Source organism: Stenella coeruleoalba (genome assembly GCF_951394435.1).
Source record: "Stenella coeruleoalba genome assembly, chromosome: 3".
NCBI classification, from domain to species: Eukaryota; Metazoa; Chordata; class Mammalia; order Artiodactyla; family Delphinidae; genus Stenella; species Stenella coeruleoalba.
Genome location: NC_137148.1, coordinates 29272113 through 29299334, shown reverse-complemented (window position 1 = coordinate 29299334; position 27222 = coordinate 29272113). Strand labels below are relative to the sequence as shown.

At 40.5% G+C, this 27222-nt stretch overlaps 1 protein-coding gene across 1 annotated transcript in view; it reads right to left on the bottom strand.

Moving 5' to 3' along the window:
* SPEF2 (sperm flagellar 2) overlaps positions 1 to 27222 on the bottom strand; it is a gene marked incomplete at its 3' end in the record, with an annotated part of 171091 nt that overhangs the window by 28278 nt on the left and 115591 nt on the right. The window contains exons 26-31 of the mRNA XM_079918929.1: positions 26929 to 27076; positions 24724 to 24852; positions 22631 to 22769; positions 19725 to 19954; positions 3426 to 3532; positions 2538 to 2720 (exon numbers count right to left, since the gene is read on the bottom strand). Of these exons, the coding sequence (XP_079775055.1) occupies positions 2538 to 2720; positions 3426 to 3532; positions 19725 to 19954; positions 22631 to 22769; positions 24724 to 24852; positions 26929 to 27076 (936 nt within the window). The remainder of the gene's footprint in view (positions 1 to 2537; positions 2721 to 3425; positions 3533 to 19724; positions 19955 to 22630; positions 22770 to 24723; positions 24853 to 26928; positions 27077 to 27222) is intronic.

The window sequence follows — 27222 nt, the reverse complement described above, 5'->3', positions numbered from 1 at the left end:
TATCCAATTGTTCCAATGCACAGGAATTTTCCCTTATTCTTAAAACCAAGAATTCAGTCATGTTAGTTTTTAAAAAATAGATGATATTTTAAAGATTAGGAAACTGTTTCAAAGTGTTTCACATACAAGAGGGTCACATGAGAAAGAAGAAAGAACCTAATCAGAGAACAACTTACATTTTTAAAAAAGTCATCCATGAAAACGTTAGCAGTGCGAAATGTTAAACGTGAACTGTAGGTTGGGTTTAAATTCATCAAGCAAGGTTCAGTCAACCACATCTTGGCCCACTGGATAATCAGGTGATTTATCCTTGAAATGTGGAAATGTCCTTTGTGGACATTTGGTCAAAGAATAAATAAAATATGGTCAAAGAATTTTAGGTTAGTTTACTTTTCCTTAGAGAACAAGTGCTGCGCTGTTTGGATCCTAGAACATCTGATTCATTAAGCCTATGATAACCTGCGTTCTCATTGACAGAAGATGAGTTGAGAGAGTTCACCATCAAAGCATTCTGCATGAGCGTGACTAAACCTCCACACGTGACAGAGGCAAGAGTGTGACAGCTGCAATCGGGCTGCAGCAAAGGCAGGTGCGCTTTTATGCTCGCGTGGCTTAGCCCAGGTATGCAGCCGCAGCAGCTTCACAAACGCTGTATCTTATTCCATTTTAGAAGCTGGGGCAATCAGCACACTCCTAAGTGGCGGTTATGATGAACTCGCAGTTAGTCAAAAGAAAAGAAAAAAGACAAAATAAAAAGCAGAGTAGGGAGCTTATTTATTTATTTACTTTCCCCCCCAGAGAACTTCATTTCAGCAATGTAGCTGTACTATTCGACTACTGTATTCGAAGGTGGCATTTTCAACAAATCATAAAATTTTACCCCAGAAGCTGTTTTGACAGTCCCATGAAGGAACGCTGTGTGTGTGATGTGGAGAGCGCTAGAGATCTGTGAGTCATGTGGGGAGGTCAAGCGGGCCTCTCCAAATGGCCACCTTGTCCTGAGCCTCCTGAGGAGTGGGCGTTGGATGCGTAAGCTGAGAGGGCAGAGCTCAGAAATCAACTGCTCCCCAAACCCAGGCAGTGTTCTGATAAGTATTTCTGAGTTTCTGTTTCATGCAGCAGCCAACTTTCTCTAAGAAATTCACACTTTTGGTGAGGAAGCTTTCTGGTTTTGCTCAGCACTGTGGTACAAATTACGAACACCTAAGTTTGTCTCACGTTTGTGCAAAAAGATGTTTAAATGGACAACATACTGTAAAGAGTGAAGGTTGGTACATTCACGAGCGCACACTTTTAAAAATCTTAAGCCAACAAGAAAATAGAGTAAGTTTTGCCCTGCTGTTTATGTTTTTACACAAAACATCTCTATAAGTTGCAAGCCCAGGTCCAGGACAATGAAAGAGTTCACAAAGTGCTTTACTTGGGAAGCATATAAATTAGAGCCCAATCAGCTATGCGCCTTTCTTGATCAGGCTGGAAGAACCTCTTCGATTTCCTCTGGCTCAACTGTCTGAGCGTGGGAACGTCAGGGCTGTCTATGAGCATGTCTTTCATTAATCAAGGAAGAAAAGAGAAGCAGGAAGAGATGTGATCTTTCAATGGTGAAATATACACGAGCTACAGGCACCTAGAGATTATCACCCTGTTTCAAAATCAGCACCTTATAAATGTTTCCACCTTTCGTGTCTACCAGCAATGTGAAGTGGTGAGAATTAGGATGAATTCGATGAGTAGACACAAAATAAGTCATTCAGGCCCTTCTTAGTTATGGCATTTCATTCTTCCTCCCTCCTTACTCAAGCTTCTCAAAAATGAATCGACTGTCTTATCTTCACTTCCTAAAGACCTATTTATTCCATCAATCCTCTGCAGTCTAGACTCTGTATGCTCCCAAAATTGCTCTGGTGAAGGTCAGTAGTTACATCCTATCTATAAGTACAATGGCCAGGTACCATGTTACTGGATTATCCATCACTTTACACACTTGCCTCGGGGGATCTGGTCCATTCATAACCCCAACAACTGCCTGCGTGATAGTGATTGGCTTCTGCATCTGCCATATCAGATGGGACATTTCTGTCTGCTTTTCCCACAGACATTTCAAACTCAACGTGTCCAAAAACATCTTATCGTTCACCACGCTTGTGACCGAAAGAAAAAAATAAAAAACCCTTCCCCTTTCCCTGTGTTCATTGTAACTGCTGTTGCTACTCCCGGAGTATTTGGTATTGGGCATTGGGCTGATTAAAAGCTCTGCAGGCAATTCTAATGTACAGCCAAGGTTAAGAACCACTTGGTAGGACGACAATGATGTTTTCTGCGATTTCTTTCAGAACCCTTAGCTCTCCAAGCAGTTCTGACTTTTTCAGATCCTTCCCTGGGGGTGGGAGCCAGAATTCTACCTGGGACTTGGACAGTGCCTGTGCTGACTCTAGGTGCCTAGACATGGGCCATGAGACCTGGTGTTGTGAGATCAGGGAGCTTCTTAGGTCAGAAGTACTCTGGTAGGGTTAGTGCCACCAGGGGCTGGTAGTGACCTGCATATACTGCTTGAAAGTGACTGTGCCCAGGTGTTCCTCATCCACAGCCTGGAACCTCTTCAGGGTCTCCAAGAGCTCCTCCTCCAGAGGAATGGGCCAAGGCAGCGCGACTACTAACAAGAATTTCCGCCAGTCCACGAACTCCGAGTTTGTTACCAATAAAGATGTTAACTCCTGCAACTAGAAGAAATCAGGAAATGCCATTGGAATGTTTGTATGACTCTCTTGTGACACTCTATCTGCTCGTGTTTCTTAGTAAGAGATTCTGATGAAGGAAGTAAGATTTTAGCTTGGCCAATAGGGTCAGTTCTCACTTTTGTTCCTTCAGGTTCTACCAAGCAATCCATGCCAGACAGAACTTAGAGAGTGTTTTTGATTTTTGCTTCCTTGACATTTGTGGTTTTTGCTTACCGTTACACAAGGAATTAACACTTTTGACTGTACTATACTTTGTACCTTTTCAGCAGAGAAGGAATAAAGATGATAATTACGATTGTGGGAGGGCTCTACAACTTGTAGGGAAATACTCTTTAACCACTTTGTTTTCTTAAGGAACAGAATACAAGGAAAAGAAAGCACGGCCAGAATCATCTACTATTACTGGTTAGGATCACTCCATCTGGTAGTAATAAATACAAACTCACTGGCTAGCCTCATGGCCTCTGTAGAGTTTCATTGACTGTCAGCATCGTCACTTATTTTCAAATACTGAGCATGAACATACTAAGTGTTTAACTTGAAGTTCATTCATTTGTTCATCCAGGTTTATTGGCTGCTACTACATGTCGGTTACTGTGCAGGTACTGGTTATTTGAAAACTCTTGACTTATTGATTAAAGAAGAAGAATTCTCAAAGCTTGAAACCCAAACAAAATAGAAGCTTACTTCAGATTGAGTGAGGTTCATCCAACTACTAGGAAAGTTGTTTGTTCCAAGGTTCATGGTTACCAAATCCAGCAGAATGTCAGTAAATGCTTTGTTTCCTATCATGCCTAAAATACAATGAGAAATATTTTTCCGTTTTATTATGTGATTTGTTTCTTTCACTAAAATAGAACAAATAATGGATATTTGTATAATCACTTTATTCATTCTCTTTAAAACTTTAGCCTTTAGAGAAACAGAAGACACTTCGGAAACATAAAAATAATAATCAATTTCCTGATTTTCTCCAATGGTTGTTTCTCAGCTAAGTCAGCACGTCTTTTTCAGTGAGTAATAAATTGTTCAGACTGAGTAAGATACTGAGGCTTTATATTTTAGTTTGGAGTCTTCTTTGACCTTGTACTCAGAATAGGTTGAATTTAAAAAACTACTACAAATGGTTTCCCTGGTGCTGCAGTGGTTGAGAGTCCGCCTGCTGATGCAGGGGACGCGGGTTCGTGCCCCGGTCGGGGAGGATCCCACATGCCGCGGAGCGGCTAGGCCCGTGAGCCATGGCCGCCGAGCCTGCGCGACCAGTGCCTGTGCTTCGCAACGGGAGAGGCCACAACAGTGAGAGGCCCGCGTACCGCAAAAAAAGAGTGAAACGTAGATGTAGAATCTCAAATTTTTCTTCCTATATCTAAGTTTTTAGCATTTCTAAAGTCCAACATGAACTTTATCATTTCCTCTAAACTTTAGGAAAATGTAGTAATCCTTTTAAAATTTCAGTGGTTCAAATAACATGCGCAAGGTTCAGATCTGGAAGGCAATTTTCTGGGTAGCAAGAGCAGAATCTTCCTTTCTATGATAAGACTGTATATCCAGCAGGTTGTTCAGAAATAAATTCTCTATCCTTTTTGATCAAACCTGAGTATCCAATTTTATAGAGATGAGAATAACTTTCCCAGGTAGTGGAACTTTTGGTAAAATGATCTTTACATGATACTATATTGGTTTACAGACAAGTTAGAAATTATCCATTCATGTTTCTCAAGATGAAACCACAAATAAACTCAACTGAAACCATGAAGAGGCTCAAAGTATTTAAAAATTCTGGTAGATACGTAAAATAGTTCCACTGTCTCTAACAGCTATGGTGCAAGCAAAGTGTAAGAAAATACTTTCAGTTCACATAGGAATTGTTTATCTGGGAACCCTAGTGTGAAATGTGAAAACTATTTTGACATTTGGCCTTGTTACTTAAATGACCAAGGCATATAATAATATGGCCTTCACATATAATGCAGTAGCGGAAACAGATAAGCTTACAAATTTTGTTTACGGATCAAAAAAAATTCTCTTTCCATTTGGCCCTAAGTTAGTTACCTAATGCAACCGTCATTTAGAATTATCCAGGAAAAACTGTTAATTGTAAGCCAGGCCTAAAGGCACTCAGAACATAATTATAGTCTAGTTACCCTTAGCAGTAACTCTCAGAAAGAGGACATCAAAATAATACCATTGCTTAGAAGTATATACTTCACCCAAAGAATGTGAAAGAATGTGTGAATATAGAACTAGAATTAGAAAGTCAGAGGAAAACCAATCTTTGGAGTTTTGCTCTGTAGGTCTGGATGATGCCAAATGCCTTTTGTGTTTGATATGAAGACTGGTGACTTTTACTTTTAACTTTCAGGTTTTTGAAAATAGTTCTTTTTGCTATGATCAATGATGAGGTCAACATTTGACACATTACTAATCACTTTCATCAAGCCTTTCTGAGTTTGATGAACAATCCGAGATAGGTCTTGTGTCACCAGTTGAAGACGGTGTTCTTGTATTCCATCAATGAATGGCTTTCCTAGGGTCAAAGTCATAAATGTCTGGAGAATTCAACTGAATTATCAGGAGATCTGTCATGCTATCAGCCTTGACTGTGGCATGCATGTGTGGCTTAGTGCCCTTCATCTGACTAAAGCCACGTTCTGCTTCAGCTGAACTTGCAAGGAGGCTCAGCGCTAGGTCCACGAGCGTTAGGATGTTCCGATACTTGCGTAAATAAACAGAATTCACAAAATCCCAGGTCAATGTGTGGATGTTCTGAAATCTAGGAGGAAAAATGAAAAATGTCAAAGATGGAGACTCCTAAGTTTTACTCCAATATTTATAAATATCAGCTAGGTTACTTATGCTCACCTAGCATAAATCTCTAATTTCAACATGCTCCTTTCTGTGTCTACGTCGTCAATTTTCACCTTGGCAGCTTCCAGTACTGGTTTGTAATGTGCAATCAGTATGGACACCTCCTTTTCTCCAAATTCTGCAATCAATACGCCCAACAAAACGTCACATATCTTAAAGACATGTATACAGACAATCAAAGAACAACAGATTCAGAGCCGGAGTTCATACGTTACCTTGATTTATCTTTGCTGGCCGCAGTTGAAAGCTCCCAGTCGCGGCTGCCTTCACCACATCTTGGTTGACATCTCTGAAACAGCCTCGCAGCCTCTTGATAAGATGTGTTAAAACCATGTTTCTCACGTCAGAAGTGTTTCGCTTTCCTGCGAGGAGGCAGTTACCCTGAAAGTGTGTGACTGAATCCACTGGGCGTTCTTTTGGCCCTGGTCTGGGGAGGGGAAAAAAAAATCCCCCAAGTAGACAATTATGTGCAAGAGCACCTAGCAAATGGTTTCCCAAGTCCATCTGTCTGGTTGGATAGACTCTCAGATCATCCCGGACTCCTCACCTTGTCTGATATATTCTGAGCATTTCCAGTGTTGACTCTAGGGTGGCAAATATATCAGCAATTGAAGAGTTTCTGTTCTGATTGACGCGGGACAGAATGCTGAGGACATCAGTGACATCCAGCAAGAAGTGGACACATTTAACAATGTCTGCCTGCAGGAGGGACTCTACAAGGTCTTTGGCTTTCTGATGATTGGTGTCACTTCTGCCTTCCCTTGTCTGTAACATGGGCTAGGAAAAAACAGTGGTTTATCTTTCTCAAAATTATTATTTCAAATGGCTCAGTAAAAGTATTCTTTTTATTCTGAAAAAACTAAAATAGTACAGTATTTCAAAATTACTTACCGAATGCAGCTGCTGGACAATTGATATCCTTTGAGAAGATTCTGGAGGGAGGTCTGTAATCCTTGAAGCCACCTCCGGCCTCCTACTTGAGAAGGTATCACAGGTCGAAGGTGAAGGCCTTTGGAAGTACCAGAGTACTCTTATGAACAGGAGAATTGTGATAGAAGTGATAAGTGCTGCGGAGAAGGTCTCTGACATCGTTGTACAGGGGAACGCTCTGGAACGCCGCTTTGTAAGATACCTCGAGATGATGTGCAGAGCAATACACAGTCAGCGCACGTGGCTGGATTTCTCTTAAAAGCAGGGCCACCCCGCTGCCGTCTTCTTGCTCTGAGCCATGGGCACCATCACTTGCGAAACCAACCAGTTTCTTTGCCCAGTCTTGGTTCGATAGTCGAAGTTGAAGATTTCTCTCTAGAGTGTTCTCAGGGGCATGTTTTATTGCCAGAGGTCCCTTCTTTCCCCCTGTCTGTACCCCAACGATTTGGCAGTGTCCTTTCCCTGCGCACGCTCACTGCTTGTACACAAGGTCAGCTTCCTCGATTGAACTGTCTGTGATCCCATCACTGAGGACGGAGAAAAACTTACTTTTTTCTAATTTCTCTTTTAGAGCTCTCTGTTCTACTTCAGCAATAAACTATGTAAACGTTCTGGCCGATTTGTTCGTTCTGAATACCGGGCCAGTATCATCACCCTTCATATCATGCAACGAGCACATCCAGATAAAATCATTGAGGGGACGTCCGATCTTGGCGATGGCATGGCAGGATGGGAACAAGTTCTCCACCCTCCTGAGGGTAACCGTGCTCATGGTCATCACCATCAGCTCGTGGTGGTTTTGCTCCCTGGGGAACCACTTGTCACTTCCACGAGGGAAGCCTTGGTGTGAGCCTGGCTGAGATGGTGCGCGTTGAGGAATTCAGTCCGGAAGTTGTTGGTGCTATAAAAAAAACCTCACTTGGTTTCCCTTCGACTTCACTCCATGTTTACGACACAGGCCACAGAACATAAGATCTAGTATCTCATCATATACAAGCCAAGGCTATTTTTTAAGACAAGTTTTCAAAAATTGATTGTTCCTCTTTGGGAGGTTACGGTCAAGCTTCTGAGGACTTTTCTGCTTTTTGGTGACTCGACTCAGAATCCCTGCCTTTAAAATAACTCCATGTGGTTATTTTAAGTAATCACCAATGCCTACCTGCAGTTTTGCTTAATCCCTGTCCCCCCTACACTTGCTCATTATTCCTGGAACAATCTTAGTGAGTGCTTACTACTTAGCAGGCATTTTGGTTAGTATGTCAAGTGCTGTACATCATTTAATCGTCATCACCCAGTATCCCTATTTTATAGTTAAGAAAGTAGGCCAACTACTAGTATCCATCACCATTTTATGGGTCAAAAACCTAGGGCACAGAGAGGTTGATTAATTTGTCTGATGTCACAGTGGTCATATGTGGTGAAGCTGGAGGTCGCTAGCAGGCAGTCTTACCCTCCACGTTTACACACTTCATATTACAGGTTTCTCTTATGGGCAAAGGGTGCTATGGTCTCCTTCCCCCTAGAATCCATTTCTCCAGGCAGGAGAGGGGCACAGCATTTTGCTGTCATTTCCTTCCGGAGGTGAAAGACAAGAATCACAGGACATGCAGGGCAGTGTGTCTGCAGGATTTGCTTTGGACGCCTCTCCCCTCCTGCCTCAGCCCCGTCTTCTCTGGCAGCGGTAGGGCCAACTGACTACAAGAAGGACATCCTTCCCGGATGGTTTTGAGGGACGATGAGACTGTTTCTGAGAGTGGCAGATGGCTACTATCTCCCCCAAAAGCCTCAACTAACCAAGAGGCAGGGGTAAGCGTACCTGGCTTGTTCCCTGAACGGAGTAACTAGAAAGCTCTGTGGGTTTTCCTAGGCTTAGCACCTCTGAGAAAATTCTAAAACTATGATACTATATATCGGCAGGTAAGTAAGCCCCCTAGTTTGGTCTGAAAGGTAGTTCAGTTAGTCTGACATTTACACAAATCAAGAAATACAGAAAGATTTCTGAGAAAAGGTACGATAAGAAAGGACTGATGCTATTGACAGGAATAGCTCACCAGGTGGCAAAATGTAGGGATCAGAGCAGAAAGGAGTGTGGCCCCCAGGTGCCCTGTGGTTTTCTCAGCGGGTAAACTCCTTCCGCTTGCTTAGATTCAGATCACAGAAATATGTCATGCACCTTCAAAATCTCAATGTAGATTCCATTTTCCCCGGTGCCTGGAATACTCCGCCCCTGTTTTGCTTCCTGGAAAGTTCTATCCAAAAGTTTCCCCTGGGCTACAGCCTTTGCTGACCCACACAGACAGCAACAACTACTTCCTCCTTGAATTCCTGTAAAAACCACGTAGCTGGATGATCTAGCCTGGCCAGTACAGCCTAGACTTCCTGAATTTGTGCCCTGTCTCTGAGACCAGTCACTGATTCTAAGGGTCTCTAAGAGCAGTTTGAAGGAGGGACACTTGTCAGTTTTTAGAACCAAGTTATAGGCCTTGAACAACTAAATGCTGTGTCTCTTGAAGAAGGAGTGAGGGTAAAGAATTTGCTGGATGGTGTTCTCTCCTGATAGCCTCTCAGCAGAAGCCAAAATAGCTATGAACTGAATCTCTATAGACATTACATAAAGTACTGATGGGCTTACAAGGAAAAGGAGTTCTTATGGTTTAAGTGGGGACTTTGGAACACTACAAAAGTGTTCTAGTTTCAACAGACTCCAAATTGCTTCCCTTGGAGAAAGATTGTCTTCCTGATGTGCTGACACTTGATGTTTGGGACAAGATGTACCTACCCAGAGCTCACTGCAGGACACAAAATAAGTGTTTTTGTTTCGGATGTTCACAGTCCGCAGGGAGCCACATACCTCATGGTTCAATTCCACCAGGTATTGTGTTTTTTTCTGAAATTGCTCTGGGGTAGTGCTGCAGGTGCCTACTAGGGTATGTGCACCTTCAGGATACCGAGCTCACATTTTGGATAATAATAAGCGTAGTTTGTATCAATATTGTATACTGTGATATATTATATAGATTCCACATATATGCATTAATATACGATATTTGTTTTTCTCTTTCTGCCTTACTTCCCTCTGTATGACAGTCTCTAGGTCCATCCACGTCTCTACAAATGACTCAGTTTCGTTCTTTTTTATGGCTGAGTAATATTCCAGTGTGTATATGTACCACATCTTCTTTACCCATTCGTCTGTTGATGGGCATTTAGGTTGCTTCCATGACCTGGCTATTGTAAATAGTGCTGCAATGAACATTGGGTGCATGTGTCTTTTATTTTTTCTTTTTCAGTGTGATGTTATTTACTTCTTTTTTTTTTTTTTAAATCTTTATTGGAGTATAATTGCTTTATAATGGTGTGTTAGTTTCTGCTGTATAACAAAGTGAATCAGCTATACATATATATATATATCCCCATATCTCCTCTCTCTTGAGTCTCCCTCCCACCCTCCCTATCCCACCCCTCTAGGCGGACACACAGCACCAAGCTGATCTCCCTGTGCTATGTGGCTGCTTCTCACTAGCTATCTCTTTTACATTTGGTAGTGTATATATGTCCATGCCACTCTCTCATTTCATCCCAGCTAACCTTTCCCCCTCCCTGTGTCTTCAAGTCCATTCTCTACATCTGTGTCTTTATTCCTGTCCTGCCCCTAGGTTCTTCAGAACCTTTTTTTTTTTAGATTCCATATATATGTTAGCATATGGTATTTGTTTTTCTCTTTCTGACTTACTTCACTCTGTATGACAGTCTCTAGGTCCATCCACCTCACTACAAATAACTCAATTTCGTTTCTTTTTATGGCTGAGTAATATTCCATTGCATATATATACTACATCTTCTTTATCCATTCATCTGTTGATGGACACTTAGGTTGCTTCCATGCCCTGGATATTGTAAATAGAGCTGCAATGAATATTGTGGTACATGACTCTTCTTGAATTATGGTTTTCTCAGGGTATATGCCCAGTAGTGGGATTGCTGGGTCATATGGTAGTTCCTTTTTTTTTTTTTTTTTTTTTTTTTTTGTGGTACGCGGACCTCTCACTGTTGTGGCCTCTCCCACTGCGGAGCACAGGCTCTGGATGCACAGGCTCAGCGGCCATGGCTCACAGGCCTAGCCGCTCCGCAGCATGTGGGATCCTCCTGGACCAGGGCACTAACCCACGTCCCCTGCGTCGGCAGGTGGACTCTCAACCACTGCGCCACCAGGGAAGCCCCTATTTTTCATTTTTTAAGGAAACTCCATACTGTTCTCCATAGTGGCTGTATCAATTTACATTCCCACCAACAGTGCAAGAGGGTTCCCTTTTCTCCACACCTTCTCCAGCATTTATTGTTTACAGATTTTTTGATGATGGGTATTCTGACTGGTGTAAGGTAATACCTCATTGTAGTTTTGATTTGCATTTCTCTAGTGATTAGTGATGTTGAGCATCCTTTCATGTGTTTGTTGGCAATCTGTATATCTTCTTTGGAGAAATGTCTATGTAGGTCTTCTGCCCATTTTTGGATTGGGTTGTTTGTTTTTTGATATTGAGCTGTATGAGCTGCTTGTATATTTTGAAGATTAATCCTTTGTCAGTTGCTTCGTTTGAAAATATTTTCTCCCATTCTGAGGGTTGTCTTTTAGTCTTGGTTATAGTTTCCTTCACTGTGCAAAAGTTTTTAAGTTTCATTAGGTCCCATTTGTTTATTTTTGTTTTTATTTCCATTACTCTAGGAGGTGGGTCAAAAAGATCTTGCTGAGATTTATGTCAGTGTTCTTCCTATGTTTTCCTCTAAGAGTTTTATAGTGTCCAGTCTTACATTTAGGTCTTTAATCCATTTGGAGTTTATTTCTGTGTATGGTGTTAGGGAGTGTTCTAATTTCATTCTTTTACATGTAGCTGTCCAGTATTCCCAGCACCACTTATTGAAGAGACTGTCTTTTCTGCATTGTATATTCTTGTCTCCTTTGTCATAGATTAGTTGACCATAGGTGCATGGGTTTATCTCTGGGCTTTCTATCCTGTTCCATTGATCTATATTTCTGTTTTTGTGCCAGTACCATATTGTCTTGATTACTGTAGCTTTGTAGTATAGTCTGAAGTCAGGGAGTCTGATTCCTCCAGCTCTGTTTCTTTCCCTCAAGACTGCTTTGGCTATTCAGGGTCCTTTGTGTCTCCATAAAAATTTTAAGATTTTTTGTTCTAGTTCCATAAAAAATGCCATTGGTAATTTGATAGGGATTGCATTGAATCTGTAGCTTGCTTTGGGTAGTATAGTCATTTTCACAATATTGATTCTTCCAATCCAAGAACATGGTATATCTCTCCCTCTGTTTGAGTCATCTTTGATTTCTTTCATCAGTGTCTTATAGTTTTCTGAGTACAGGTCTTTTACCTCCTTAGATAGGTTTATTTCTAGGTATTTTATTCTTTTGGTTGCAATGGTGAATAACATGTTTTCCTTAATTTCTCTTTCTGATATTTCATTGTTAGTGTATAGGAATGCAAGTGATTTCTGTTCATTAATTTTGTATCCTGTAATTTTACCAAATTGATTGATTAGCTCTACTAGTTTTCTGATGGCATCTTTAGGATTATCTATGTATAGTATCATGTCATCTGCAAACAGTGATGGTTTTACTTCTTCTTTTCCAATTTGTATTCCTTTTATTTCTTTTTCTTCTCTGATTGCTGTGGCTAGGACTTCCAAAACTATGTTGAATAAGAGTGGTTAGCGTGGGCATCCTTGTCTTGTTCCTGATCTTAGAGGAAATGCTTTTAGTTTTTCACTATTGAGAATGATGTTTGCTCTGGGTTTGTCGTATATGACATTTATTATGAAGTAGGTTCCCTCTATGCCCACTTTCTGGAGAGTTTTTATCATAAATCGGTGTTGAATTTTGTCAAAAGCTTTTTCTGCATCTATTGAGATGATCATATGGTTTTCATTCTTCAGTTTGTTAATATGGTGTATCACATGGATTGATTTGCATATATTGAAGAATCCTTGCATCCCTGGGATAAGTCCCACTTGATCATTGTGTATGACCCTTTTAATGTGCTTTTGGATTCTGTTTGCTAATATTTTGTTGAGGATTTTTGCATCTATATTCATAAGTGGTATTGGTCTGTAATTTTCTTTTTTTGTAGTTTCTTTGTCTGGTTTTGGTATCAGGGTGATGGTGGCCTTGTAGAATGAGTTTGGGAGTACTCCTTCCTCTGCAATTTTTTGGAAGAGTTTGAGAAGGATGGGTGTTAGATCTTCTCTAAATTTTTGATAGAATTCACCTGTGAAGCCATCTGGTCCTGGACTTTTGTTTGTTGGAAGATTTTAAGTCACAGTTTCAATTTCATTACTTGTGATTTGTCTGTTCATATTTTCTATTTCTTCCTGGTTCAGTCTTGGAAGGTTATACTTTTCTAAGAATTTGTTCATTTCTTTCAGGTTGTCATTTTAGTGGCATAGAGTTGCTTGTAGTAGTCTCTTAGGATGCTTTGTATTTCTGCAGTGTCTGTTGTAACTTCTTTTTCATTTCTAATTTTATTGATTTGAGTCCTCTCCCTCTTTTTCTTGATAAATCTGGCTAAAGGTTTATAAATTTTGTTTACCTTCTCAAAGAACCAGCCTTTAGTTTTATTGATCTTTGCTATTGTTTCCTTTGTTTCTATTTTATTTATTTCTGCTCTGATCTTTATGATTTCTTTCCTTCTACTAACTTTGGGTCTTATTTGTTCTTTCTCTAGTTCCTTTAGGTGTAAGGTTAGATTGTTTATTTGAGATTTTTCTTGTTTCTTGAGGTAGGATTGTATTGCTATAAACTTCCCTCTTAGAACTGATTTTGCTGCATCCCATAGGTTTTGGATCATCGTGTTTTCATTGTCATTTGTCTCTCTCTCTATTTTTTTATTTCCTCTTTGATTTCTTGAGTGATCTCTTGGTTATTTAGTAGTGCATTGTTTACCTTCCATGTGTTTGTGTTTTTTACATCTTTTCCCTGTAATTTATTTCTAATATCATAACGTTGTGGTCAGAAAAGATGCTTGATATGATTTTAATTTTCTTAAATTTACTGAGGCTTGATTTGTGACCCAAGATGTGATCTATCCTAGAGAATGTTCCATGTGCACTTGAGAAGAAAGTGTAATTTGCTGGTTTTGGATGGAATGTCCTATAAATATCAATTAAATCTATCTGGTCTATTGTGTCATTTAAAGATTTTGTTTCCTTTTTAATTTTCTGTCTGGATGATCTGTCCATTGGTGTAAGTGAGATGTTAAAGTCCCCCACTATTATTGCGTTACTGTCGATTTCCTCTTTTATAGCTGTTGGTATTTGCCTTATGTATTGAGGTGCTCCTATGTTGGGTGCATATATATTTATAACTGTTATATCTTCTTCTTGGATTGATCCCTTGATCATTATGTAGTGTCCTTCCTTGTCTCTTGTAATGTTCTTTATTTTAAAGTCTATTTTATCTGATATGAGTATTGCTACTCTAGCTTTCTTTTGATTTCCATTTGCATGGAATATTCCATTCCCTCACTTTCAGTCAGTATGTGTCCCTAGGCCTGAAGTGGGTCTCTTGGAGACAGCCTATATATGGGTCTTGTCTTTGTATCCATTCAGAGAGCCTGTGTCTTTTGGTTGGAGCATTTAATCCATTCACATTTAAGGTAATTATTGGTAAGTATGTTCCTATTACCATTTTCTTAATTGTTATGGTTTTGGTTTTGTGGGTCCCTTTCTTCTCTTGTGTTTCTCACTTAGAGAAGTTCCTTTAGCATTTGTTGTAGAGCTGGTTTGGTGGTGCTGAATTCTCTTACCTTTGGCTTGCCTGTAAAGCTTTTGATTTCTCCATCGAATCTGAATGAGATCCTTGCTGGGTAGAGTAATCTTGGTTGTAGGTTATTTCCTTTCATCACTTTAAATATATCGTGCCACTCCCTCTGTCTTGTAGAGTTTCTGCTGAGAAATCAGCTGTTAATCTCATGGGAGTTCCCTTGTACGTTATTTGTCATTTTTCCCTTGTTGCTTTTAATAATTTTTATTTGTCTTTAATTTTTGTCAATTTGATTACTATGTGTCTCGGCATGTTTCTCCTGGGGTTTGTCCTGCCTGGGACTCTCTGTGCTTCTTGGAATTGGGTGGCTATTTTCTTTCCCATGTTAGGGAAGTTTTCAACTATAATCTATTCAAATATTTTCTCGGGTCCTTTCTCTCTCTCTTCTTCTGGGATCCCTATAATGTGAATGTTGGTGTATTTAATGTTGTCCCAGAAGTCTCTTAGGCTGTCTCCATTTCTTTTCATTCTTTTTTCTTTATTCTCTTCCACAGCAGTGAATTGCTCCATTCTGTCTTCCAGGTCACTCATCCGTTCTTCTGCCTCAGTTATTCTACTATTGAGTCCTTCTAGTGTTTTTTTCATTTTAGTTATTGTATTGTTTATATTTGTTTGTTCTTTAATTCTTCTAGGTGTTTGTTCTTTAATTCTAGGTCAGGTCTTTGTTAAACATGTCTTGCATCTTCTCGATCTTTGCCTCCATTCTTTTTCCAAGGTCCTGAATCATCTTCACTACCATTATTCTGAATTCTTTTTCTGGAAGGTTGCCTATCTCCACTTCATTTAATTGTTTTTCTTGGGTTTTTTCTTATCCCTTCATCTGGTACATAGTCCTCCGCCTTTTCATTTTGTCTCTCTTTCTGTGACTGTGGTTTTTGTTCCACAGGCTGCAGGACTGTAGTTCTTCTTGCTTCTGCTGTCTGCCCTCTGGTGGATGAGGCTATCTAAGAGAATTGTGCAGCTTCCTGATGGGAGGGACTGGTGGTGGGTAGAGCTGGGTGTTCCTCTGGTGGGCAGAGCTCAGAAAAACTTTAATCCACTTGTCTGCTGATGGGTGGGGCTGAGTCCCCTCCCTGTTGGTTGTTTGGTCTGAGGCAACCCAGCACTGGAGGCTACAGGATATTTGGTGGGGCTAATGGTGGACTCTGGGAGGGCTCATGCCAAGGAGTACTTCCTAGAACCTCTGCTGCCAGTGTCCTTGTCCCCACGGTGAGCCACAGCCACCCCCCACCTCTGCAGGACATCCACCAAAACTAGCAGGTAGGTCTGGTTCAGTCTCCTCTGGGGTCACTGCTCCTTCCACCTGGTTCCTGATGTGCACATTACTTTGTGTGTGTCCTCCAAGAGTGGAATCTCTGTTTCCCCAGTCCTGTCGAAGTCCTATAATCAAATCCTGCTAGCCTTCAAAAGTTTGATTCTCTGGGAATTCCCCCTCCTGCTGCCAGACCCCCAGGTTGGGAAGCCTGATGTGGGGCTCAGAACATTCACTCCAGTGGGTGGACTTCTGTGGTATAATTGTTCTCCAGTTTGTGAGTCACCCGCCCAGCAGTTATGGGATTTGAGTTTATTGTGATTGTGCCCCTCCTACCATCTTACTGCAGCTTCTCCTTTGTCTTTGGATGTGGGGTATTTTTTTGCTGAGTTCCAGTGTCTTCCTGTCAATGATTGTTCAGCAGTTAGTTGTGATTCCAGTGCTCTCACAAGATGGAGTGAGTGCATGTCCTTCTACTCTACCATCTTGAACCAATCTTCTCCATTAATATCTTGATACTAGTTACTCACAAGTATGTATTCAGTCATTTGTTTTAATGAAAGATTATTCATTACTCTGAATAATTTTGTTTATGTAGCATAATTAAAGGGAACAAAATATAACTTAATCACATTGATACTCCTTGTAAATTTGCTAAAAAGAAAATCTTACTTTGGGCTTAGTATCATAATGATTGTTATATGCAAATATGTATGTTGTTTCCTAGAAAAAAATTCATCTATTCACCATATTTTAATATATTTTAGTGAGCTTGAAGTTTGCATCTTAAATATCATAGGTTAAATTGAAATATGTGAAACAGTGTAAGAAAATGCTCACACTTCTTGGCTTAGAAATAACAGCAATTTTCAAGTTCAAGCAGCAAGTTCTATAGGATTCCACATTTAGAAATGTACTACTTGCAGCCAGTTGCTCTATACTTTCAAAACTGTTATTACTTCAACTAAGATCGTCTTTTGAAATTGTAGATTTCTAGGGTAAATACCATGGGATGCATCGTAAAAGATTGTTTTCTAATTCTTGGAAGGAATATGACAAACACTTCATGTAAAAGATGGATTGGTGTGTATCCTTTGACAAGAATGAATAAGAAAGACTCAAGTCAAAGGATGTTTTTGGGGCCAGGGAAACTGGGAGAAGGAGTGAGTGGTAATCATTGGACTTCCTCAGGGAGGGGTAACATTAACATTTGCTGCCTGACTTCTAAGATGTCATCAGAGAACCTCTAATTCTGTGACTCTGGGATCCAGAAAATGGAATGATTATTACTTCACCTTCCCTTTATACATTAGAAAAATGATGACAATGAATATTATTTCTATTGATAGATCCCCTGATACTGTGCTAAGTATTTTACATGTATTTAAAAAGTGCCATATGCAATATATATATTTACAAATAGTATAACTGAGCCAATAACAAAGAAAAGGGTTTAAACTCTTTGCTTATAGACCGTAACTCATTTTGTACTATCAAGATCCCCAAATCCCACAGTACTGTATAGCTTTGTCAATTCTGTATTAATTACAACAATTATTCTTAAATCTGGATAATTCTCTAGATTGGGTGGCTGGAGGTGGTTCCCCAGACAGAGCTGACCTCTGCATCTGTTTTCCTGCAGTTCATGCAACTGGGGAGGGAGAAGCAGAGAGGTCCCTGACCCTTCCTCAAACATCCATACTCAAGCCGCAAACCTACACATTTTATGGTGGCCGTTCCCCCAACTTTAAATATCCTCTGTATCCTTGACATCCAGTCACTCTTTACTTCTTTCAATTCCTTCCTCCGAGGTGTTTTTCCACACAATTTTCCTGACCAACCTCATTGCACACTGATTCACCTTTGCTTTGCATTCTTGAGCACTTTTATCAAGTTCAGATTCTGTTCCAGAGGAGCACCTAGATAGAAGTTTATACTTTCTTCTTCTTTGCTTGCCTTTTCAAATTACACTCTAAGTCCCTAGGGCAAGTGGTTTTCCTTTTACACCTACTTTTAAAAAATATATTTATACATAATTATCACCCTTCTCCTTTACCTCCCTTTCTTTCTTCTCCCTTCCTTCCTCTTCCTATCATACTTTGAAAGCCGTTGTATGCTACCAAACTCTGAAAATAGGTAAATGTGTCAGTTGACATCTTTTAGTCTCAACGGTTTCTAGAGTTAATCTTCTAAGACATACGTATGTCAAGTTATAGCTGATATTTGTAATTTATGTTTAAACTTTTTTTTTTTTTTTTTTTTTTTTTTTTTTTTTGCACTATGCGGGCCTCTCACTGTTGTGGCCTCTCCCGTTGCAGAGCACAGGCTCCGGACGCGCAGGCCCAGCAGCCATGGCTCACGGGCCCAGCTGCTCCGCGGCATGTGGGATTTTCCCGGACCGGGGCACGAACCCGTATCCCCTGCATCGGCAGGTGGACTCTCAACCACTGCGCCACCAGGGAAGCCCTATGTTTAAACTTTTAATTGAAATTCAAACTCTGATTTTAAGGTTGGACCCAAGAACGTATTACGATTATCGCCATGAATACTAAGGTCCTTTCTGAAAGGGATTATGAGTGGTTGATAATTTTCCTACTCAAATGCTCACCAAAACTTTAAATTTTGACCAGCTTCTAGTCACCCTAGTTTAGGATTAAAGCAAATTATACTTCATATACGTCTTCTTAGTTTATATGTAAACAATATGGATAAAATGAAGAGCAAAAGCAACTTTGAAGAAGGAAATACGTAATAAAAAGACATTGTAAGCCCACACAAAGGGAAAGAGGATGGAATCTACCTGACTGAAAGACTGAAGGGATTTCATGAGCTGGCTTTATACAACTGAGATTTTTTTCCTGTACCAGCTGATGGCCATATCTTTTTGACCAGCTGCTTCCTGCCCAAATGTTGCCAACGTGAGTTTGTGTTCATCCACTGCTGTAGTGTGTGCCTTTATATCTTGGAGGTGTAGACCCACTCAAGCTGATTAGATGAGGTGACACTTGCTAGGGTAGGGGTCTACCCAGGGAAATGTTTACATCTGTTCCACCCACTGGGCTTAGCAAGGAAGTCCTCAGACTTAAAGTAAAGTAATACTCTTTTGACTAATGAGATCTAATGTGGTTTTCTGGGATAACTGAACTTTAAAAAGTAAGTGAAGTATAACCATTATGAAAGTGAAGTTGTGTTAGTACTAGACAAATGTCAGTTGACTATTCTCTAGGGAAAAGTAATGATTTTTCCAGTAAGTAGGAGACGTTAGAAGATAAACCTCTTTATGAGAGGCAACTTAGTTTAGTGAGAAGGGGCAAAACCTTTGAACCAGAAGAGTCTTGATTGATATGTGACCATAGGTAAGTTCTCAACTGCTTGTGACTCAGTATCCTGACCTATAAAGTGGAGATGATAATCCTACATGTTCTCTCAGAATTACTTGTGCTATCAACTGATGGAATTCATTGATGAATATCTATAAGTAGAAAGATCCCAAATTAAAAAAAAAAAAGCCTGTGTAGATGCTACAGAGCCATAATAACAAAATGTGAAGGAAATCAAGAATTTGTGTGCAGAAAATAACATGTACACTTACATGTGAACAGATTAATTAATTAATCAATCAAGCAAATATGTGTTGACAAAGGTTCTGCTCTTGGTCTGTGAAACATTGAGGGAAAAGGCCAACATAAAAGGGAAATTCTCTACTCCCTGGTCTCCCTTCCCAGACTAGTGGGGGAGACAGAAACACAAACTCAGAATCCCAGCACAAAACTTAAACTAGAAGTATGCACAAAGACAGTCTCTCAACTGCCAGACGGAGTAATACTCAAATTTACCCACCTGCCAGCCAGGGGCAGGGAGGGCAGGAGAGGAGAATTACCAGGGATGAGGATCACCGCACTGCCAATGTATTAACCACTGTCTTGCTCTGTTTAATTCAGATCTATGTTGTATGAAGCAAATATGAGATAAATTAGAATGAAACAAGGGCTTGTTTTAGTGCCACACAATCCCAGAGGGCTGTTTTACTTGTGGACAGGTGATGGCCATCCTGGTTAATCTTAACCTTATTTTGTGCTCTTTTCATAATAATTACTTTTCCTACCTTTGGGCGCTATCTCTAAGAACTGATCCCGAAGCTTGCCAAGCCGTTCGATGGTCAGGGTGCCATTTTCTTCCCTTTCTACAGGTGGAGGGCGTATTGGAGTAGACAGGTCTGGAAAGACTTTTATATCGCCGTTAATGCAGAAGTCTTCTTGGTCTAAATAAAGTGCATTCTGAATTTTGGTTGATGTTTCAATGTGATAGCGAGCTACCTCAGTTAATTTTTCCACACTGAAAGTGGAAAAATGAATAGGGTTATCTCCATTAAAAATACTATCAGATTAATAGTGTTTGCTTATTAGATATACACACAGAGTTAACAGATTGGAAAATTTAGAAAATTTGGCTAAGCTAGAAAATTCAATCCGCATGATTAAAAAATTCTAATTTCTCCTCAAAGCCGTTTGTAAAAAAGCAGGGTATAAATAAATAAATGTAGATTAGAAATAAAATACATGCTCGTTCAGGGCTAAGAGTTACACATTTTATACAAAGTTGAGCAAAAAGAGACTCCACTAAAATGGTTTTATTAGTATTAGAACATATTTTACTATATAAACGATTATGTCAATAGATATATTCATTTTAAGTATGAACCAGAATAAAGTTATATGACAGAAAAGCCTGTAAAATATGACTGTTAGAATAACACATTTATTTGGAATCGGGACAAATTGTATGTAAAGTGAATCAAATTTGATAATGGATGTCTAGAAAAGCGGCTTTTCTCTAACTTTATAACAAGGAGTTTGATGTTATTGAAGACACATTTGACAGGGTGGACTCTGACGAGATAACCCATTGAAATTGCTTTGCTATCTTCACAGAGAATAACAATTCCCAGCTAAATCATGTGGTATAAGCAGCAGTAGTTCAGAACCTTGTGGTGCAGTGGGAAGAGCCCTGGAAGCTGAGCTCTCATTGCAGACCCCTCTCCAGCCATGGGTCCTTGGGAAATGACTCAAGCTCTCTGATTTCCTCATCTTTGCAATGGAGCCAAAAACACACAACTCCATACCTTATGGTTATTCATGTGAAACCACATAGGGCATAGATTTAGGCTGTACTGGGGATTATAGTTATGGCCTTAATTAAAGGTCACTTTAAAGGCCAGAGAAATTTAATACATAAGTACAATATTACTGTATTACAGAAACAATCTTATTTATGTCTTGCAATAAAGATTGAACATGGCAGAAAAATGCATATTTAATCTGCTTTTATATAACTCTGGAACACCAAATATTTGTATACTGAAAATTAAAAATATATATATTAGTCACTTTCTTTCAAAAGACAGTCTGGAATTTAATTCCAGCATACTGTATTTGTGAGTGTCCATATAGTCTGTATTATCCAGGTACTTTTTGTTTGATGTTTACGTGCTGGAAGCAAAGGAAAAGGGCACTGGATAGCTACAGAGCTTGTAGCCCTGAGTGAGGAGGGACTCCAAATGTAGACACCCAGCCAGAACCAGCACAGCAAAATAAGTGTGCCATCTAGTGGAAGGTTACCAAGAGTAACCTTCTCAGAAAGGGCGGGCGGCGGTGGTGGGGGAGCGGCTAGGGAAATCCCATGTAAATGGAAAGTGGGATTTGAAGTTCAAAGGGATCTGCTAGGTCGCACTATTTCTTTTTCTTCTTATCACTGGAGAATTTTTGCAAGAACCAAAAGAGAAAGCAAAGCTTGACAGTCCTAGGTTTTAATTTCTTGTGGCCATATTCAGAGGTCAGATATATATATATCTGACCTCACACACACGCACAAGATAAATCTGAGAAATACGAGTTCATCTGATAAAAAAAAAGAAACTTGGCCACGTGCCTCTTGATGTGGCCACAAGGATGGGCGCTGTGAACCCTAAGAATGCAGAAGATATGCTTTCATTTGTAGGCAGCAGGCAGAGGACAGAACTGAACATCGCTGCTTCACAATGCTGATGAGTGCTGGACAAAGTATTTTAAGCACTACTGCAGTGAGGTTACCGGGCCGAGGGGTGTGTGTGTGTGTTTTACTATAGAACAACAGATACAAACAACTAGGCTGAGGATTTTACAACAGAACTTTCATTTTGAGACAAGGACTGGAGAAAACAAACCCTAACAACCGTCTTCTAGCTGGCCGATGTTGCTTCTGAGAAAGTTGCCATTTGTATACTACGTATACCACAACTTCCAAATTTTCAGTAAATGTTTATTGCAAACTGTAGTCTATCACAGAATCTAGATCTAGTAGAAACCTTTAAAATAGCCTGGTTGGAGAGCTTTCTTTTACAGATGAGGCCTATGGGGCCCGAAGTGGTTAGGCATGCTGTAATATGTGGACAAGGAGAGATTCTCCATCTCCTGGACCATCAGGTTTCCTGACTCTCCATTGAGGGCTGTTTCCGCCCTGCTGAGCTGCCTCTTTATGCCTTTCAGGGGAGAATTAAGAGGATGAGACTTGCTGTCCCTCACTAGTAATGGGGATCTGGAAAGCCTTTGGAACCCAATAGAAAAGTAGAACTGGCTGTCACAAGGGAATCAGCCTAACGGGTAAAACATTCCTGTGAATGATTTCATCTCCCATTCATTGGCCCTGACTAATAAGTCTGGCATTAGAAAGATATGAAACATTATACTACTTCTAAAAAATATTTTTAAATTGCTTATAGTTTTACCTTGTAAGCTAAGGTCCTCACTGAGCAGGTGAAAACCAAACTCATAAATAATGCGCCATAGCGCCCTTTGATACATGACTTACTATTGTTAAAAAGAGGCAACACAAATGCATATGTGATTTCCCAAAAGGTCAAAATTTCCATTTGTAAATGTAATTCAAGTTTGTAAACACCTTAAAAATCTTTGTCAATTTTGGTCTTCAGGAATTAACAAAGTAAATATTTTCAAAAGTCACGCAGTACTTTACCTGGCCATTTCATTCAAGTACCTCTCCCCGAGCCACTTTTCCATGAGTTTATACACCTCAACTGCCTTTGTTACTAACTCTTCCAGGAAAGCCAGTGCTTTTACCTTGATCAGTTCAAGTCTGAACTGTGCAGCTGTCTCTATTTAAAAAGAGAAACAAACATTGTTTACACGTTTTATATGTCATGCATTTTCTGATTAGCCAAATTCAATTTTAAACCAATTACGCTTTAGTCTGTGAAACTTCAGGCGTACACCTGATATACCAGTATGGATAACTATACCCTATCCATCTCAGAAACAAAGCAACGTGTGGTTAGACAGTTTATTTAAACCAAAACTATAATTCAGCTTTACACGTAATTGCACTTTATTGCAATATACCCTTCGATAAATTGGAATGGGAAAACACAAATAGATAATTTCTGAATTTCAAAAAGGGGGAGGGTACTAAGTCTCTGGATCTCCCGTCTTAGAACAGGAGGGTGAAGCCCGTGGTCCCAGCGCCCATTGATGCTCTGGGCACACAATGAGGTCTGTGGATTTTCCTCTAAAATATCTGTCCAATCTTTCTTCCTTGCTTTTTCTATCACCACGATTGGCCATTGCTTTATGTCTCGCCTCAACTACAGCAACCGCCTCCGTCCTGCTTTCTCCAAGTTCCTTTCCCCACCTCAAATCCAAATCCACTTCCACCCGCCCCAGGGTAACCCAGCTCACCTGCGCACGTGCTCACAGGTGCTTTCTGCTCAGAATTCTTCACTAGCTCCCAGTCGCCATAAGGGAGATGTAACTTTCTGGCCAGGGCCTATGCGACCCTCCACCTCCCTGACCACTCCTTCCCAGAATGTGCCTCAGACTCCACAGCTAATCCCCACTAGTCACCTAGCTCTCCTCCCTCTTCCCTGCCCCCGCTGTCCCCTGTGCACATTTCCCACATTCTTCCAGTTCTTCTCAAGCATGAATTCATCTGCTCAGAAGTCTTTCTTGACTCCCGCCATGCTTCCTTTGTCCTGTCCGCCTAATTCCAATATCACAACATATTATAAGCGATTGTTTGCATTTCTCTTCCTCTAGATTGGATTTTATTTTTGTCTGTTGTTTTGTATATATATGTGTATATTTCTTTCAACTACTACAGGACCTGGCACATAGTAGAAACTCAGTAAACATTTACTATATAAACGAGTGAATTTAGCTACACTAGGGACCACATATAGAATGAACTGAAGGATGAAGCATACTTAGCTACTGAAAGCAGATGTGGGGACAGGCAACGGGACAAGCATGTGTCCTGACTTCCTGTGTTCAACATCTTTCAGATTTTACTCTTGCAATTATGAAAGCAGGTGGTAGGAGGATGGAGAGAGGGAGAAAAGGAGAGAAGCAAGGGATGGAAAGCATCTTTAGGAGTTAATTGTTTGAGTAGTTAATGGGTCCCAGCTTACCCAATGCTGCATTTTTATGGTTTTGACATCTAGTTTATTGACCATGGTTTCTTTCCCATCCGGATACTTTGGCTCAATTTCTTGATCTTTTCAAATGCCATTTTGAATTTATTATATGACAACTGGAAGAGCCAGAAGAAGACTATGTCTTGTAAAATTGTTGCTCTCTTTAGAGAAGGAGGCCCTTGAACATTATCGATCTATGACTGGCTCTTCTGTGGCCCCTGCTCCCAAGAACTCACTTTCAGGACCCGTTAGCCTTTAGTCAGGGTTTACCTTCCTAATGAGAGGCCTAAATTATTCTTATTATGATATAGAAGGACCTCCTTAGGTAGCCCCAAGCTTTCTTTCAGCCTGTAAAGTCACACCAAGTCTAAAATACTGCTTTTGTTTCTTTTCTTTGAGATTTTAATTTCTGCTGGTGCTCTCCTAACCTCTTCTCAAATTCCCTTTTTGAGATCCCAGCAGACAATAATAGGACAGTCAGATCTAGTCTTCATACGGTCACATGAAAACAGCCAACTGAATGTTGTACCTTTCAGTTAGTTTGCTTTGTGTCCTCATAGACAAAAGCCAGCCAGGGGCTGTTTGCCTACTGGTCTGTTTTCTACTTAAAAGTATCATCTTAGTTCTTTCCAATTGCTACCTTCAAATTGCAGGGCAGCAAGATGCTCTTCCTTTATTCTGAGCCTCAGTTTGTTTTCTATTTCCATTTCTTCAGCCTCCTCTGCTGTTACTATTACAGGAGTGGTTTCTGCCATTGGTGGGGATTTACCTGAAAGGGCAATGAAACGTGCTGAGTTACCTGGCAACATACAAGTGTACACGAAGGGACTTGGATACAATGAGGACAAAGTGAAGTGTGTAGGGTGATACACGTCTGGTGATTTGGAAAGGAGAAACCCTGGTCCAGATGGTGTGAGTGATGAAATATTGATAATCTTTCCTTGAGAATTCTCCATGTGGTGTCTGGCTGGACACATATAATAATACCCCCATTCGTCTAGCATCATGGAAAAATGAGGTGTGTGGCTCATGCAGACAGGGTTACAGACACCAAAGAGGATGCAATTTAGTGTTTGGGGACAGAAATTAGCAAACCCCAACATAGCGTTGGCCACCTGGAGAAGTACCGCTTCACAAGGGATACTTGTATTGGCCAAGTGTTTCCCAGGTCCTCATCAAGAGAAGATCAGAGAATAACCTCAAGCAGATAGGTGGAAATGTAGCTGATGGTCAAGAATTCGTAATCTACTTATTGTCTTTTAACTAGTGCTTAAATACAAGTACTTTAATGATGACACACGAGAATTAGAAAACAAGAATTTGCCAGTGTTTGGGCTTCCCTGGTGGCGCAGTGGTTAAGAATCCACCTGCCAATGCAGGGGACACGAGTTCGAGCCCTGGTCCGGGAAGATGCCGTGGAGCAACTAAGCCTGTGCGCCAAAACTACTGAGCCTGTGCTCTAGAGCCTGCGAGCCACAACTACCGAAGCCTGCGTGCCTAGAGCCCGTGCTCCGCAACAAGAGAAGCCCCTGCTCACCACAACTAGAGAAAAGCCCATGCGCAGCAACAAAAGGCACAACGCAGTCAAAAAATAAAATAAATTAAAAAAAAAAAGAATTTGTCAGTGTTTGAGAATTTGCCCATAAGAAATGGCAGTGAGATTCTAGCTGCAGGCCACGCTTGTACTATTCTACTTAGTTCAATAAATCTTTCTTGAAGGTCTGATCTCAAGGGGTTCAAATTTTGGGAAGAAGACAAATGTAAACAAAGAAATATAATAAGATGTGTTAATTTCAATAGTGAACTTAAGTATAAATTACAGATGAAAGAGCCCTTAATCTCTCTGGGTTTCTGTTTTAACATCTGTAAAATTAAGAGATTGGACCCAACCAATTATTCCACTAAAGTAAATAGGAAGCATTTCCTTCAAATGCTGCTTGTTTCCTTTATGTTCCGCATCTGAAATGGACCAAGGTCGCCTGTTCTTTACTGTGGGGCTACCCTCTAGCTGCTTGGATGGACTCCATCTGGAAAGCATTTTCTACCCCTCAGATGGAGTGAGATAACTGCGCTTGCCAGGGACCTCTACCTCCCCCATAAAGAACAATGACCGGTCACATGTCTGTCTCTGCCATTAGACTACAGTCCTATCAGGGCAGGGACCACGTTTCTGCTTTTTTAAGTTTATCGCTGTGTCCTTAGTACCCATCCTCATCATGTTCTGCATGTCAGGGGCCTAACAAACACATCAGGAGCAACTGATCAGTGGAAGGACTTTTGCTCATGTGCTTCCCTCTCTTTCTCTCTTGCCTCAAGTCACTGCAAAAATGTGCAAGTGGAAACATTCAGAGGCCAGGGTAATGTTTGTGGTAGAGCCCACCCTTTCCCCTTTTCATTCCATCCTGCCTCTGAGGCTGAGTTTTAGGTAGGAGGCCTCCAGGAGAGAAGGACTTGCTTGAATGAAACCTGAAACCTGAAACCTGAATTAAACCTGAAACTTACATACTCAGAATTAGCTTTTAACCCTTTCTTGATCAAGGCAGCCAGTGTCAGCCCCCTTGCACACACTTTTCAGATTACATAGTGTCATCTTGGAGTTCTTTTCACATGTTCAAAACTATCTTTGAGATTTATTTCACCCTGGATACACTTGGCTATTCGGATAAACGCTGGCATGGAGAATGTTTGCCAGCTAACACTCCGGCTCACAGAAGACTGGGTCTCGAAGTAAAACCTAATGAACAGCATTCTAGTAGCTCAGAGGCTCATGTGCCTGGTTAAGTGCTTGTTCTCCACCAAGGAGAGGTTAAGCATCCAGGGTTCTGGATGCTAAAGCCATGAATACCTTTTCCTTTTTTGTCCTCTTCTTTCTTCTTGGGCGGCTCCTTTTTCACTTTTTTATTTGCAGCTACCTGAGGAGGTTTTTCTTTTGCCTCTGCTGTCTGGTTTTCTTTTTCTTCTTCCATGAGTCTCCGATGAATTTCAGCAGCCACCTGGTTGTGTAAGAGCCACATTTCAGTTAATACAACATTTATGAAAGACGATAGCTATTTGGATTTAGCCTCACCCAATTCCATTGAAACCTCATTCTACAGCAAACATGCCATGTACTCAATCTTTACAGAACATTTAAAAGATT